At 44.4% G+C, this 17,270-nt stretch overlaps 1 protein-coding gene across 2 annotated transcripts in view; it reads left to right on the top strand.

Moving 5' to 3' along the window:
* Positions 1–17,270, top strand: part of SLX4IP (SLX4 interacting protein) — a 78,859-nt gene that overhangs the window by 30,978 nt on the left and 30,611 nt on the right. For both annotated transcript variants that reach the window (XM_033142861.1, XM_033142862.1), the window contains exons 2-3: positions 12,375–12,464; positions 14,645–14,768. In XM_033142861.1, the coding sequence (XP_032998752.1) occupies positions 12,375–12,464; positions 14,645–14,768 (214 nt within the window). The remainder of the gene's footprint in view (positions 1–12,374; positions 12,465–14,644; positions 14,769–17,270) is intronic.

Here is a 17,270-nt window from a genome sequence, read left to right on the forward strand (position 1 = left end):
TAGTCGCCTTTGACTGGACTGAATCATCCAGGGGTCCTTTACCTTTACCTTGTCAAGTCTGTTCTTCAAGGAGGAATACGAACCGAGTCAAATGCATGAGCTGAAGCTTTACCGTGTTACAAGTTCATGCCTGCGTAATCAACACATCTTTTAATGCACTGCAGTATTTTGGCATAGGAATGTAACATCTGCAGATGTTGTTTTTTTTGTGCCGGAATATGGTGCGCACATGATGACTTAATGAGTTTATTGCTGCGGTAGGTAACATAAAATAATGGGAAAATGAAGAGAACAGAGGCACATGGGACCCAACCCTCCCTTCTGTCAGTGGAGCTGGGAAGCTGACTTTTTATGGAATTAATTGCAAATTTGGAGGAATCTATTCCCTGCTTGACAATCCTTTAGTGGCATGGCTGAAAAGTAAACTTCTTCCACTTCCCAGCTTTCTGCCAGACAGTGTGTGCAGGATGTTAATTCTTTCCAAACTCGCCTGAAGGGGTGCGGGTGTCTTTCAATGTTCCTCCATCCAGCATTACCTTACCCGAACTTTCATGGCTTTGAAAGCCTTTCTCAGGCTCTGTCAGACTCAGGTGAGCTTCTTAGTAGAGTAATAATGCACATCAAAAGCTGCAAAGATGATAATCTCCTTCCTAGATATTTCTCTATTTTATTGTAATTGAATGTGTACTTGTGCTTCATTAAATCAAAAGAGCTCACAGCAGAGCCCTTCATTCCTGTTGCTTCGCAGTGTTATATATATATATAATTTCATATATATATATATATATATATATATATATATATATATATATAATTTTGAGAAAATTTCATTTTGCTTTGCACTCACAACAGCCCCCTGATGGAGATTGCATATAGTAGTACATTTAAAAATCCTTTTAAAAAAATGAAAGTGTTTACACTTTCACATCAACTGATCTCTGAAAATCCAGCCAGAACAGCTTTACCTTTGGACTATGAAGTTTCGCTTAGGTGACTTTTTTTTTTTGCATTTGTCAGGAAGATTTGCAACACGTGAAAACGTTGCCTCTCTGGCATCCGAAAATCATGAGCAGGCAGAAGCTACTGCTGGTGGTATCCCTGGAAGCAATAGCCAGTGTAAACGCCTGAAATGGGGTGTGTCGAGCATGGGGAGGAGGTGGAGCTAAGCCAAGGATCTGCCAGATCCTAAAATAATCCAGCTACCAGCACGTTGTGCAAAGAAATCCAAGCCAGGCTTGTTTACTGTGCCAGCCTAGAGCTGGCATGGGAAAGATACAAACATATCCTGCCCACCCCATTCGGACAACTCAAATGGCAAGGCATCTGCTGCTGGCCGCCAAAGAGAATTCTTTCTTTTTTCCCAAGCCACTTTTGTTTTTGGTTCCACGGACTCAGCGACATTAGCCAAAAAATAACGATTTGAATATGTTATGAACATGCAACACCAGATGGTGGCGGAGAGCAAAACAAACAAAAAAACCAAAAAACTGTGATTTTTTACATAGCGCCCCCCCCCTTTTGTTATAACGATTTAATTCTGATTTAAATAGTTTTTTTATGAGATGGACCCACTCCATCTCATACAGGCAATTCAAGCAGCTCCTCTTTGCCCCTCTGCAGCTCTTTAGATGAAATAGTTTGCCGCTTTGAATTTCACCAGCATTTTCTGATGCTTTCGCATGAAATTGTCATACGTTTATGAGTGCCTGTGAGTACGGTGTTTTGGGCTGCGATTCTGTGCCACTGAACTATATAGACAGGTGTACTGGATTCACACCGACAGAGATGCTCCCAGCGAAATGATGGGGCGATATTTTAAAAAGTCCTCACTTCAGAGAAGTACAGTGGTACCTCGGGTTAAGAACTTAATACGTTCTGGAGGTCCGTTCTTAACCTGAAACCGTTCTTAACCTGAGGTACCACTTTAGCTAATGGGGCCTCCCACTGCCGGCGCGCGATTTCTGTTCTCATCCTGAAGCAAAGTTCTTAACCCGAGGTACTATTTCTGGGTTCGCGGAGTCAGTAACCTGAAGCGTCTGTAACCTGAAGCGTCTGTAACCCAAGGTACCACTGTACTGTTGTTACTTAAGTAGACTTGCAGCAAATATATGAGTGACGTTAGTGTTGGAAGGCTCCATTTAAACCCGTAAACTGAGTACCGACAGCAGCATCCTAGGCATGTTTACTCAGGAGCAAGTACCACTGTTCAGCCAGTGTTTTCCTTCTGCTTCGTGATTAACTTTTCACTACCTCACCAGACCATTTTATTCAGGGGGCAGGGAATAGACTGTTTTTTTTGTGACTGAGCAGATCTGATGAGTCACCCACACGAAGCAACAGTCAGCTAGGAAAAGAAAAGCCTTTCCTGCAGTTATTATTATTATTTTTTTTCTTGTTGTGGGCAACCGGCCTTTAGATTTCCATTTGCCTCTGCATCTAGGAAGCTGTCAGATGATGTGTAATGAGGTTGCAGTTTCAAGATGCTATCTCCAGTAGTTCCTTACTCATGCTCGGGGAGAGCTTGTGTTTCATCATCTGTTGGCTTTCAGAAGAAGGGAAAGTGCCCCGGCAGCATCAGGGAGACTCAAAATTCCCAACAATTAAAATAGCGAGGTGACTCTTCGGTTACGAAATATGGCAATACCAATTTTGGAGAAGTTGCTGCCCCACTCGTGAGCCACAATGAGCTTGAAGAAGGTGACTTTTGTGGCATCCTGTTTTGGAAGGGAGAGTGCTGTTGGGGGGTGGAAAGGAATTCAGCCCCCTTTCTGGGTCGACTAGGCCGTCCCTCCCTTCCAGTGGAATGTACATCCAATTTTCACCCCGGTGAAAGAAATGCACCAAGAGGAAACAACACACTCGGGTGCCATTCCACTGTGCTACGTTATACTTTCGCTGGGATTCATCCAGCTCTTCGTCAACATGCAGAAGTTCTCATCCGCCATCCCTGCCAAGCAATAGAGTGGGGAGGAGAATGCATGGAAAAAAACAACCTGAAAGTACGGGTTTTTGTTGTTGGTTTTTTTTAAAAGTATTTTCCACACCCCCAAACGGGAACTTTTGCAGTGAAAACCAAACCTTGCCAAAATTCAGCATGGCGCCACTTGAAACGCTCCCAGATCCGTTGGACATCACTCTCTGCAGTTGTGAAGCTTTAGCATGTTGCAATGTGTTCTTTCGTTAACGCTTAACAATTAAGACAATTCTTAACAAAGGAACTCCACCCGTGGCAGTGTCTCACCAGTTCCATGCTCCCTTCATTTTCTTAAATCATGAGCAACTGTTGTTATTATTTTTTGCAAAAAGGGGGGGAGGGGCGGGACACGGGTGGCGCTGTGGTCTAAACCACTGAGCCTCTTGGGTTTGCCGATTGGAAGGTTGGCGGTTCAAATCCCCGCAACCGGGTGAGCTCCCATTGCTCTGTCCCAGCTCCTGCCAACCTAGCAGTTGGAAAGCACGCCAGTGCAAGTAGATAAATAGGTACCGCTGCGACGGGAAGTTAAATGGCATTTCCTTGCACTCTGGTTTCCGCCACGGTGTCCTGTCGCGCCAGAAGTGGTTTAGTCCTGCTGGCCACATGACCCGGAAAGCTGTCTGTGGACAAACGCCGGCTTCCTTGATCTGTAAGCTAGATGAGCACCGCATACCCATAGTCGCCTTTGACTGGACTTAACTGTCCGGGGTCTTTTACCCTTTACCTTTTACCTTTGTTTACCCACAACATATTCTTCATTTGTTTTAAATAAAGTCCAAGGAAGAGTTCTGCGAGAGCCAAAAGCAGGAGTGGGGAATCTGCAGCCCCCACAGATGTTGTTGGGACTACAAATTCCACCATCTCCGACCATTGGCTGGGGCTGTTGAAAGCCCAACAACATCTGGAGAGGCATCTCCATCCCCGGTCTGAAGCAACCGCACTTCATTTTTTTGGTTGGCCCCAAGAAAGGTATTGTTCTGTTACTATCCCTTAGATCTCCTTCAAAACAGATCAGCTTTTCTGTGTGCCTGCTTTGAAGAGTTTCCAATAAGCAATCAATAAGCTACATTCGGGTTTTTTTTCCTTCTCAGGTTCTGCTCTGATGAACTGTGAACCTACTGGCGACTGGCCACAAATGAAAAGCATGAGTGAAAAACCCCAGTTTCCTTAGCAACCAGCTGTTTCCCCCCCTCCTCAATCCAGTTAGCTATTTATTAACAAAGAACATGGGGTGGGGAGCAGTGAGTGCAGGGATGGAAGTCTGTCCGTCAGTTCCCAGCGCTGCATACGAAACTGGAGGAGCTGCAATGATTTATCATGGAACTGTTGGTTCTCTTAGACAATTAAGGGAATCTTAAAGTTGATGATTTCTAACCTTTGGATGCAGGGGAAGGGCGTTTCGCATGGAAAAGTAGGAGGTAGTCTGGAGCAAAGTCGAATCAGACAGTTTTGATATGGATGCGTTTCCATTTTTTCTCAGTAGGGAGATTCATACAAGTTGTTGTTGTTGTTGTTCAGTCGTTCAGTCGTGTCCAACTCTTCGTGACCCCATGGACCAGAGCACGCCAGGCACGCCTATCCTTCACCGCCTCTCGCAGTTTGGCTAAACTCATGCCAGTCGCCTCGAGAACACTGTCCAACCATCTCATCCTCTGTCCCCTTCTCCTTGTGCCCTCCATCTTTCCCAACATCAGGGTCTTTTCCAGGGAGTCCTCTCTTCTCATGAGGTGGCCAAAATACTGGAGCCTCAACTTCAGGATCTGTCCTTCTAGTGAGCACTCAGGGCTGATTTCCTTGAGAATGGATAGGTTTGATCTTCTTGCAGTCCATGGGACTCTCAAGAGTCTCCTCCAGCACCATAATTCAAAAGCATCAATTCTTCGGCGATCAGCCTTCTTTATGGCCCAGCTCTCACTTCCGTACATTACTACTGTACATTCTCACTTCCGTACATTACTACGGTACATTCATACCAAGTACCTCCTCCCATGATTCACTGTTCATTGTGGCTGGGCTATAGACTCATCTTTAGAACTTGGTTACATGTCACTGGACATCTGGAATATGTTTTTGTTTTTATACTGAATATGCACCATATATGCTTCTACAGTGGTATCTCGGGTTAAGAACTTAATTCGTTCTGGAGGTCCATTCTTAACCTGAAAATGTTCTTAACCTGAAGCACCACTTTAGCTAATGGCCGCTGCGCCGCCAGAGCACAATTTCTGTTCTTATCCTGAAGCAAAGTTCTTAACCTGAAGCGTTATTTCTGGGTTAGCAAAGTATGTAACCTGAAGCGTATGTAACCTGAAGCGTATGTAACCTGAAGCGTATGTAACCTGAGGTACCACTGTATTATTGTTTATAAGGTTGTGTGTTAGAGTGTTCGTATGTATATGCTCCTTAAAACCAAGGTTACAGTTACCCAAATGGAAAATGATGGACTGGCTGTGATTTATTCTCAGTTGACCATCTGGCTAGTTCAGATGGCAACCTGGAGCTAGGTTGAGAGCTTTGAGAAAGAAGAAAAGTCACGATCCAGGGACAGTCCACACACACACACACACACACACACTCCTGTTCCAACCTCTTTTTCTTAATGGTGACTTCTCTGGCTGCATAGAGAAAGCATTCCAATTGTGCAGATAAAATATAACTGGCAGAATTCTACAGGATGGGGTATTAGTGTGGGGGGGGGAAAAAGTCCAGATCCAATGATCCCCAGGCATGCATCTCCAGGTGGTGGAGTTGACAGGTGCCATCCTGGCACCCAGGCACCTTCACTTGGTCGCAAGTGGTTGGTAGCTGGATGCAAAATGTGCCTGGCGCCTGGCAATTTCGAAGACTCCGGAGGTGCTTAGTCACACACCTTCATCGTTGTCTTTTGGCTTCCACAACTCTTCCCCCAAAGTTGGCCAAGGTTGCACTCCTGAAGAGCTTAGTTTGCATTTGCCTGGGTCTAGCTACCGCATCACGCTGCAGACGTAGAATTACTCGAGGCAGTTTTAAAGTATTTAAGCTTATTCGAGTTCTAGAAATATCATATCAATAGCAGGAAGGCCCCTTTACAACTGGGCCATTGTTAAATCGGTTTTGCTAGGCTTCTGTGCTACAGGTATCACTCACCGAAAGAACAGAATGCTTTGATCTTCTTTTATCAAAAGCCTGACCTCTGTTTTCTTCCAAAGAATGAAGAATTAACAGATGGCGGCTGTACCGAAACTTTTTCATGTTTTTAATCTGATGAGATAAAGAGCTCCTGAAAAAATATCTAGCCAGTCAATAGTTAACACTGAACGGATCTGGGAACATTCAGTGGCCATTTTAAAATGTACTCCCAGTATATCATATAAAAAAAAACCTCGCATGTTACATTCAACCAGTGAGACGTGAGTCCAGTTGTCACAGGGTGGAGTGTTGCTGCTCAGGATGCCCATTCAAGTTCCACTCCACCCACCCCAGTTTTCCAGCCGACCCTGACAAGAGTCATTCAGTATTTTGTACCGCCTGAGCATCCTCACTGACATGTTTGGGGGTTCCCCACCTTGGGATCTTCCCACCGATAAGTTGTTTGTACTTCTGCAAACCTCAGGGATCCCCTGAGCCTCTGTTACTTCCACCTTGTGTGTGGATGGTGCCATTCTGGCTACGTAAGGATGGTCAATATGAGTAATGACGAATACCCAGTACGTTTCTGAGCACAATTGAAAGTTTTGGTGCTGAACTTTAAAGCCCTAAATGTTACAAGTGTTACTCAAATCTTGCCAATTTTTTTAGTTGTTTACAGTGTTCTCTTAGATCAGGCATGTCCAACTCCCAAAAGAGTGTGATCTACTCCCAGTATATATATATATATATATATATATATATATATATATATATATATATATATATAACCTAGTAGTGATCTACTCATTGTCATTGGAGGGAGGAGGAGCGTGTGTGGGTGGTGGGTGGATTGCCCAGAGTTGTTGAGCTTTTTGGGGGAGGATTGCACAAAGTTTTTTAGCCTTCCCCCCGTAACGTTTTGTACACGATAAGGATCCTGTGATCTACCAGGATCAGACAGGGATCTACCAGTAGATCATGATCTACTGGTTGGACATTCCTGTCTTAGATAATTTGTAAATTTCTCCCATTCCCTATTAAAGTTTCTCTCTTTCTGGTTTCTGACTTTCCCCGTCATTTTCGCCATTTCAGCGTAGTCCATCATCTTCATCAGCCATTCGTCTCTGGTCGGGACTTTATATTCTTTCCATCTCTGGGCCAGTAGTATCCGCACTGCTGTTGTCGCATACAGAAATAGTCGTTTCTGCTCCTTTGGTATCTCTGCACCTAAAATTCCTAGTTAAAGAGCTTCTGGTTTTCTCACAACGTTATTTTAAACATTTTTTTCAACTCATTATAAATCATTTCCCAGAATGCTTTTGTTATCTTGCACGTCCACCACGAAATGGGAAACAAAATTCTTACATTAATTTAAATAATAATAATGATCCTGGTGGCTTCTGGCAGGGCGTGTGAAGAATCTCAGCGTGATAATTTCTCTTTCTCCGTTCATCCTTGGCAAATCAAGAGTTCTGGCAGCAGCTTCAGAAACCTGAGTCCTGTAATGGCACACAGAAAGACATCATTTGGTTATGATTTTATTTCCTAAATAAGGATGGATGTCAGGGAACAGGCAGTGCCCAGTGGGGGGGGGGTGCTGGCGTGGTCGGAATACAGAGAGCCCCAGCGTCTCAGAGACAGCAGCACCACCTCCAGCGGGGAAAGCGGAACATCCTCCAGTGGGGAGGAGAGGCAAGCAGGAAGCTTGGCAGAGAGAGGGCTTGGAGATGCTACAGAGAACCAGCGCTCATCCAGCCAGCCTGGTGAGGAGAGAAGCAGGGAACGACCATCTCCCCAATTGCGTAGGGGGAGGTGAAACGCAAGGAGGGAAGGAGGAGACTTGGGGTGCCAAAGTTCGTTCGTTGGGGGCGCTCGTGAAAATTGCCACTTCTGTAATCTGAGACTGATTGAGACGGTCACGGACTCTGAGCTCTGCACTGTACATATTTTGCACCATTAAAAACTGAGAAAAGAAGGAACGGAGTCCTGCCTCGTGAGAACCCACACAGCACCCTTGCAGCCAACTTGAGGTTATCTTATGAGCTCCTTGATAAGGGCCACCCATTACACCTGTCAGCATTAATATCTCCATTTTTAGACCTCCCCAGATTTCGTCCCAATTTACACAGCTTGGAGAAGGACTTGATAGATGAGAGAGGAAATGTTCTCACTGCCTTCCCTTCAGAGGTTTCTTACTAAAGAAACTGGCTTGAGAGCAGTACATGTGAAAAGGATCTAGGAGTCTTGGTAGACCACAAACTTGACATGAGTCAACAGTGTGATGCAGCAGCTAAAAAATCCAATGCAATTCTGGGCTGCATCAATAGGAGTATAGCGTCTAGATCAAGGGAAGTAATAGTACCACTGTATTCCGCTCTGGTCAGACCTCACCTGGAATACGGTGTCCAGTTCTGGGCACCACAGTTCAAGAAGGATACTGACAAGCTGGAACGTGTCCAGAGGAGGGTAACCAAAATGGTCAAAGGCCTGGAAACAATGCCTTATGAGGAACGGCTTAGGGAGCTGGGTATGTTTAGCCTGGAGAAGAGAAGGTTAAGGGGTGATAGGATAGCCATGTTCAAATATATAAAAGGATGTCATATAGAGCAGGGTGAAAGGTTGTTTTCTGCTGCTCCAGGGAAGCGGATTCAAACTACAAGAAAGAAGATTCCACCTAAACATTAGGAAGAACTTCCTGACAGTAAGAGCTGTTCGGCAGTGGAATTTGCTGCCAAGGAGTGTGGTGGAGTCTCCTTCTTTGGAGGTCTTTAAGCGGAGGCTTGACAGCCATCTGTCAGGAATGCTTTGATGGTGTTTCCTGCTTGGCAGGGGGTTGGACTGGATGACCCTTGTGGTCTTTTCCAACTCTATGATTCTAAAGGGTTAAGACAGGAGGCAAGTCAGCTGTGCTGTACCTGTTAATGTTTTCAGATACAGCCAAGTTCTATGGGTGGGGAAATCTTGCTCTGCCTCATCGCCTGCTGGTTCCTGTATGTCTTAAAGTAATAGAGCTTGTGTTAGCGAAAAGCGGTTTTGGAGGAAAGAATTGATGAAAGGCTGCTGACTCCACCTCATTTACTGCTGGAATGGAGGAGTCAAACCTGGCTTACTTATCTTTGCATTACCGTGGTGCACCGCGGTTACTTGAATTGTGTGTGACCAGCTGTCTATAAATAGCACTTACATTAAGTACTTAAATGCCACACAAATTCTTTCTCCCTTCACAAATAAATTTATAGGACACACATAAATCTTCACCGAGAAGTCATACATTGCAAAATAACATTTTTTTTAAAAAAAGAAAGAAAGAAGATCCCATAGCATTTAGAAATCAACTGAACATGTTTTGACACCTGTCTGCAGATGATTTCCCACTTGTGTCATATTTTGGCTATCGTCGCTCTCCGCGAACATGAGCAACTCCTTGTGAACTTTTGAACCTCTGTAGCCTCGTTCACTCATCGGGGTAAGAATATGCATTCTTCCAGCAGGTAGCTCTCTTTCTCTCTGAATTAGCGTCTTGATCCTAGTCCCAAACGGTAGGAAATGGAAACGGCGGTCTGCCCATTTAGACAGAAAAGAACGGCATGTCGATGCCTCCATGCACCTCATTTTTCGCTCCATAGGACGCACCAGACCATAGGGCGCACCTCATTTTTAGAGGAGGAAACAAGAAATTTTTTTCTGGTTTTCCTCCTCTAAAAGCCCTGTTTTTTTTTAGGATCAGCTAAAAGTTTTGCAGCTTTTTTTGCAAAGGGAAAAGCCCTGGGGTTTTCTGAGGATCAACTAAAAGGTTTGCAGCTTTTTTTGCAAAGGGAGAAAAGCAAAGCTCCTTTTGCAAAGGGGGAAAAGCAAAGAGGAAAAGCCCCATTTTTATGGGGTTCAACTCACATTTCTGCAGCTTCTGAAGGAAAGAGAGCCATTTCTACAGTTTCCAGACAGATAATCTAATCAGCCAGTCACATGTCGCTGGGGAAACAAACAACCTCCCTCTGCAGCACATTCAACAATGGAGGGCGGGGCTGAAAGGGAGCCGGGGACTCTTATCTCTCTCCCGATCTCTTGCTGATCAGCTGCTGAGCGGGGTCCTTTCAACACCCCTTTTTCTCTTTGTAAAATAAAAAGCACTATCTGCTTTTGGCCCCTGGGCAATTCGGCTCCAGGGACCACCACTCGCTCCATAAGACGCACAGATATTTCCCCTTAATTTCTAGGAGGGAAAAAGTGTGTCTTATGGGGCGAAAAATACGGTAGATAAGATTTATGGCTCTCGGAGAGAACTTGAGGCTTCCTTGCATGGCGAGTTGCACCAAACAATTCACTCACTGTGCACAGGTAGTTCAGACAGATGAGTTACTGACACCTGCGGTTTATGCTTCTTTGACGGCAGCATTTTGTGGATGGTGGCAGTTGGTATACATGAGGCTACTGCCTTTGAAAGACAACTAAGGACTAGAGGGGCCAGCACCCTTGCTTGCAAGTGCTGCTATGCAGTGAAGGCATGAGTGCTGCGGTCAGTATGTCTACAAAGTAATAGTTTACAAAGCTATTGTACTACTAACCTTACTGAACGCTTGTGAAACACTTATAAACACCATCTCCAACTGCTTGAAGGATTCCATCAATGGTGTCTCTGGAAATTTTTACACATCACTTGGGAAGACAGGCAAACTAATGCCAGTGTACTGGAAGAAGCAAAGATCACCAGTGTCGAAGCAATGATTCTTCAACATCAACATTGTTGGACCGGTCATGTTGTGCGGATGCCTGATTATCGTCTTCCAAAGTGACTATAGTGGTACCTCGGGTTAAGAACTTAATTTGTTCCAGAGGTCCGTTCTTAACCTGAAACTGTTCTTAACCTGAGGTACCACTTTAGCTAATGGGACCTGCTGCGCCGCTGCTGCGCAATTTCTGTTCTCATCCTGAAGCAAAGTTCTTAACCCGAGGTACTATTTCTGGGTTAGCAGAGTCTGTAACCTGAAACGTCTGTAACCTGGAGCGTCTGTAACCCGAGGTACCACTGTACTCTATTCCGAATTTAAAAATGGAAAGCTTAATGGTGATGGTCAACAAAAGAGGTTTAAAGACTCTCAAGGCAAATCTAAAATAAAATAAAAATGTAGCATAAACACCGACAACTGGGAAACACTGCGAGCACTCCAATTGGAGAACAGCCTTTACCAAAGGTGTCATGGGCTTTGAAGACACTCAAACTCAGGATGAAAGGGAGACACGTGCTAAGAGGAAGGCAAGCTTGGCAAACCCTCACTGTGATCAACATCCTGCCCGGAAACCTATGTCCCCACTGTGGAAGGACGTGTGGATCCAGAATTGGCCTCCACGGTCACTTACAGACTCACTGTTAAGACTGTGTTCATGGAAGACCATCCTACTCGGCTACAAGTTATCGCCAAAGAAGAAGATGTATTTCTGATGTCATGACCCATATTTGTGCTGGGCAGCTGAGGACCACATAGCCCCTGTATCTCTCTGTGCTTCCATGGATGATTATTCACTGATAAGGATGTCCACCTTCTCTTGGGTACTTGTCAGTCACAGCTCCCTCTTCCCTACCAAACTACCTAATCCATTGGAAAAGGGATACTTGAGGTCCTTGGTGATAGAGGTGACCCCCAGACCCTCACCTGGTTTTGCCCCAGGTGAGACCTTAGAACACCACAGAATGCTCCTCACTCGTTCATTTCTGTTTAGGCCAGCATAACTTGCCTCCGCTGGGAAAAGGTGGTTCTTTTTTTTCTTTTCTTTTTAAATAACGTGAACAGTTTGATAGGCTAACATGAAATGTCACACACACTATTTAAAGAAGAATTTCTCAATCCATTAAAAAAAAATTAAGCTGGCGTGAGTTGGCTAATTTTTATGTTAAAGTTTATACATGCTAGTTGATGGATTGATATTGAATTGATTAGGTTTTAATAACAAAATATTAAGGTTCCTATGATAAACGGCATGTTCATAGGGCAGTTATGATGCTATTTTATATCCAGTAATATTCAGTCATATAAGACCTAGCTCTGAGCTCCGAGAACCACACTAATCTTGCAGCAGTAAAATGGCTAGCATGTTTGAAAAGCTAAGCAGGGTCCGGTATGGTTTCAAATTGGATGAGGAACAGCTTGCTGAGAAGCCTGCATTGCATGGGGTTGGACTAGCTGACCCCTGTTGTCCCATTCAACTCTATGATTCTATGACGATGTGTATAATAACACAGTATAAAAAAGATTTTCTGTTATCTCCCTTTTCTGCTTTCTACCACAAATATCCGAAGTGTGGAAACTTTGCTGTTCTGGTGGATTTCCATGTTACGTCGCGTGACTCCAGTAAGGACACTGTGTGGTTTTCTGATCGTAAGAGAGAGGTAAGGCTCAATCATTTGTGCTTTAAAAGCACACAATTTAAGCGGGGGGAGAGGAGATTGCATTGGCTTATTCACGTTTGGTTATTGCATGTTCCTAATATCTTGGGAATTTCTATTTGTGCTGCTGGAGGCTCCCCTTTTTTGGAATTGATATGATATTGGAAGATACTGCAGGGAAAAACTCTGGAAAAGTGACTTGAGGGTTACAGCATGTCATTCTTTGGAGGAGAACTACCTGAAAATGATTCACAGAAGTTATTTAACTCCAAGTAGGCTTGCTAAGGATGTATAAGACTAAATCAGATAAGTGCTGGAGATGCAAGGATGTGGATGGAACGTTCTTTCATATGTGGTGGACTTGTAAAAGGGTAAAAGAGTATTGAGAAACGATCTATAATGAATTGGGGGGAAAATGTTTAAAAGTACTTGCCCAAAAAACCCAGAGTCCTTTCTGTTGGAGATAATTCAGATTGAAATTGTCAGGTGTCAGAACAGGTTATTTATGTATTGCAACAACTGTGGACCATGTTTTGTTAGCCCAAAAATGGAAAACAAGCGAGGTCCCAACCAAAGGAGATTGACAACTTAAAGAAGACTGGAAAACGTTTAATGAATATATGAGAAATAATTGTGTACAGCTGTAAACGCTGGCAGCATTAATAAATTCGGCAGTGTAAACAAGTTTTGATGGATGCAATGATGGAATACTGAATGGTATAGTTTTTGTAAAATATGCAGGGATCTATGATATGTAAAGGGACCCAGGCGGCGCTGTGGGTTAAACCACAGAGTCTAGGGCTTGCTGATCAGAAGGTCGGCGGTTCAAATCCCTGCCACGGGGTGAGCTCCCGTTGCTCAGTCCCAGCTCCTGCCCACCTAGCAGTTCGAAAGCACGTCAAAGTGCAATTAGATAAATAGGGACCACTCCAGCGGGAAGGTAAACGGCGTTTCCATGCGCTGCTCTGGTTTGCCAGAAGCGGCTTTGTCATGCTGGCCACATGACCCGGAAGCTGTCTGCGGACAAATGCCGGTTCCCTCAGCCAGTAATGCGAGATGAGCACCGCAACCCCAGAGTCGGACACGACTGGACCTGATGGTCAGGGGTCCCTTTACCTTTATGATATGTAAAATGGACCATGGAAAGAGAAGAAGGAAAGTCACTGATATTTTAAGGATGTTTAAATGAGTATTTTAAATTGTAAAACAGAAAATTTAATAAAAATAGATGATACGTAGATAGATAGATAGATAGATAGATAGATAGACAGACAGACAGACAGACAGACAAATAATAGATAGATTTGAAGATACTGCCTGCATGTATGAGCTGAAGTTCTAGAACAGGCATGTTGATCACGGGGTGTCCTTGATCAAGAACCTTGGCTCATCCTCCCCCCAAAAAGCTCAACAACTTTGGTCAATCCAATGGATAGATCACTGCCAGTTGTTTTTTTTATAGTGGGAGTAGATCACAGTCTCTTGGAAGTTGGACATGCCTGTTCTAGAACTGCTGAAGCAGCCGGTATATGTGCTACTGCAGCAAAGGAACATCTCTCTTTCTTGCTTCTTGCTTCTCTTCACTCCCAACTGGAGGGGTGTGCCTGTTTCGCTGATTCCTGTATGTCACAGCAGCCCATAGAGCAGCATGTGTAGAAAAGAAAACATTTAGATTTGCCTAAGGAAGAATAAGGGCACTGAGGTGTTGCATTTATATCCTGCCTTTCCATTTAAAAGACAACAACTAAGCAGCGTCAATCTTGATGCTTGATTGCCTTCCCCACTTTGCTTGCCTTCTCCTGTTTGCCTGCAAGCTTGAGGGACGTCTCTTTATTTTGACTGATGTGTACAAAGTACAGTACAAAAGCAAAGAGCAGCCACTTTGCTGCCCCTGCCCTCAGCTGTAAGATTTCTCTGGGATTTGTCACTAATCTGTTTTCTATTATTTCTCTCCTCTCCGATATCCAAAATGCTCACTTAATATACGTGGATCTAGGAATGACCATGATGTACTTAACAATATATGCAGTTGATTTCGAATCGAGTTTAGAACTGCAGCCTGCATTGCTTTTCAGCTTGTTTGCAAGGACACTGCACGATAAACAAATCTGAGAATTCATAAGTGCTTTCTCAGACCTCGTAGAAGAAGCTCCAACCTATGTGAAAACAAATATTTCCTCTAGGGTGTCTGCTTGCTGCTGAAAGATGTGGTTGATTCAAGGGTGACGCAGTACCTGAAAGGTCGCAAACGGCACGGACAGTCGAAGGAAACGGAACATGCAAAAGTTAATCCTTTGTCTCTGAAAGGTAGGAGCTGCTTTATAACAACAAACACAGTGCGGTTTCCCCACAGTTGTTTTTTTGCTTAACCTTTTGAGTGTTGAATTGTCTCATTGCCTAGTCTTCCATCAAATAGTCAGGCTGAACACTTTGGAAATAGCTAAGCACCATGAGAAATTATTTTGCGTGTGATAATGTTGGCTTGGAGGGGGATCCAGTCATTGGGTCAAGCCAGCACAAGACAGCCTGTCCATTGGGGTACAGTGGTCCAGAATTCAGTATATAGACCCATAAGACAGACAGTCTACCACCTGAAAAAAACAACAAACCACTGTTGGGGTGAATAGAAAGAAGAATTTCACTGGATGGCAGTGAATTGGCTAGTGATTGATAGGGCAGACTAGCAAAACTACATGGCTCAGGCTGGTTCCTTGGTTTGCTTATAACTGCCTGAGGATGAAAACTGTCTCATACAGAACGAACACAGCTTCGTGGAACTAGAAGGGCATTTGTTCATTTTTGCTGGCTTGCTTCTTGAAAATAGCCACTAGGTTACCGGTATATCATGAGTGAATAGCAGGGCATCTGGTGAACTGGATTTGCCCCAAAAGCCACCAATTTCCTACTGCTATTCCAAAGCTTTTTTTTTTTAACTAGAAAAGCAAGAAATTGCATCTCTCTGCTCTCCATCTCCTGTTCTGAGGCTCATCTTGCCTAGTCTTATTTCTTAAAGCAGCATGGATATCCTTTCCCCATTTTCAGAAGACTTTGTGCATCCCAAGTTTTTCTCCCCACGGCTACTGTGTCTGGAAGGGATAGTGTGAAAAGGGTGTCCTGCAAAGGAAAGGGTAAAATGAGTTCGGGGAATGTTTTGGTTTGATCATTTGGATAAGCTCTTAGGAGGTGGGACAGAAAAGCCCCCATCCCCACCCCTCCGGATTTCTTGTAGTATAGATAGCGAGAGAAAATCTGCCTAGTTTTCGCAACATTTTTACTTGCACTTGCAAATGCATTTGTGCATATCTATCCCATTCTCCGTTGCTCTGCCTTTCCCTCCCTCCGTTGCCTCTCCCGCTGTTGAAATTTAAATTGTAAGTTCCTCGGGACGGAGGACTGCCTTTCTTGTTTGTTGCTTTGTAAAATGCCACAGACACTGATGGTTTTACGGAAATAAGCAGTAATGAATGTATTTGCTGGGAGGAGTTGCCCGTGTGCCTGTTTTGACTGGATTATTACAGGCCTAGCTTCTTGGAAAGTGGGGCAACTAGTCTGTTTGCTTTCTCTTCCACACTTTGTAGTCCTAATTCACACTAATAGCAGACGAGATGGTAAACCTGTGTCTGGTCTAATCGGCTTCAGACCGTGGTTGGGAACTCATATGAATGGATCTGGCAAAATGAAAACCTCTACACACAGAAATTAGAAAACTAGATATTGGGGAAAAGAATTCTTGACTCATGTTCTCTGTGACATACTAGTTTCCTGCTTGGATGCTTTTGAAATAAGTTTTATGGAAGTGTTTTCTCTTCGGCCTTGTAAAGTCCCACCTGCGAGCCTGAGGAAGTGCACCCTGGTTCAGAGATTGCCAGCCTTTTTGGACCAGAAGGCAAATTTTCTTTTGACAAAGTAATAATCATAAATAAATAAGAATAAAAATGTGCACCCCACCACCGAGACCATTCCAGCATAACTATCCAACCTCCCAAAATTTCAACACCTCTTGCGGTGGTTTGACCCCTTTCTGTCCCGCTTCCCAGCTGGTTAGGTTCACCCACCCACCCTCCCTTAGATTTAGCTTCGACCTTGCTATGGATTTCGGTTAGTCGCCTTGGTTGCCGCGGGGGGGCTGGTAGGACTTTTCCCCCAACTGGACTAGCCAAATGCGTTTTTTCACCTACCTCGTAGCAATCGTCACAACTCTTGGTTTGGCGGTTAGGCATTGGAAAATCTCCATATGAAGCGAGGAAGGGAGGTAGTGTCATCAACTGCCCCTCAATTGAAGGGTATTCCGTGAAAGGATTCCGGGGGCATGGCCCTGTCAGAAGCCCGGGGAGCTGAGGGCCTAAGGCACGCCCCTAACGGTGATCACAGGGGGGATTCTGGGCGATGTTCATCACTAGGGTTCCTTACTGGTGGTTAACCCTTCACTGACTTCCAACACACGGGTTGGGGTCGGATATAGCTGATAGGGTCCAATGCCTAAGCCGATACCGCTCAACATCCGTAACCAATAAAGTTGTGGCCTTCACACCCATTAAAATTTACATAATGTGTCTGTGTCATTATTTCCACGGGGAGGGGAGGGGAGGAGAGGGACAATGTTGCCACGCAACATTGATTGTGATTTTATATTTATATGAACGAATGTAATGAAGCATCCCCTTTCTCTGTTTCCCTTGCAGCTTCCCACCACCACCCAAAAATTGCTCCGAAAGCTCTTTGAACCCCACAGGAAAGATTTGAAACAGGGTGCTATTGATGGTCATTGACCGTTCTCATTACATCCCCTGCCCCCCGGTATATATACAC

Source organism: Lacerta agilis, chromosome 3 (assembly GCF_009819535.1).
Source record: "Lacerta agilis isolate rLacAgi1 chromosome 3, rLacAgi1.pri, whole genome shotgun sequence".
Taxonomy (NCBI): domain Eukaryota; kingdom Metazoa; phylum Chordata; class Lepidosauria; order Squamata; family Lacertidae; genus Lacerta; species Lacerta agilis.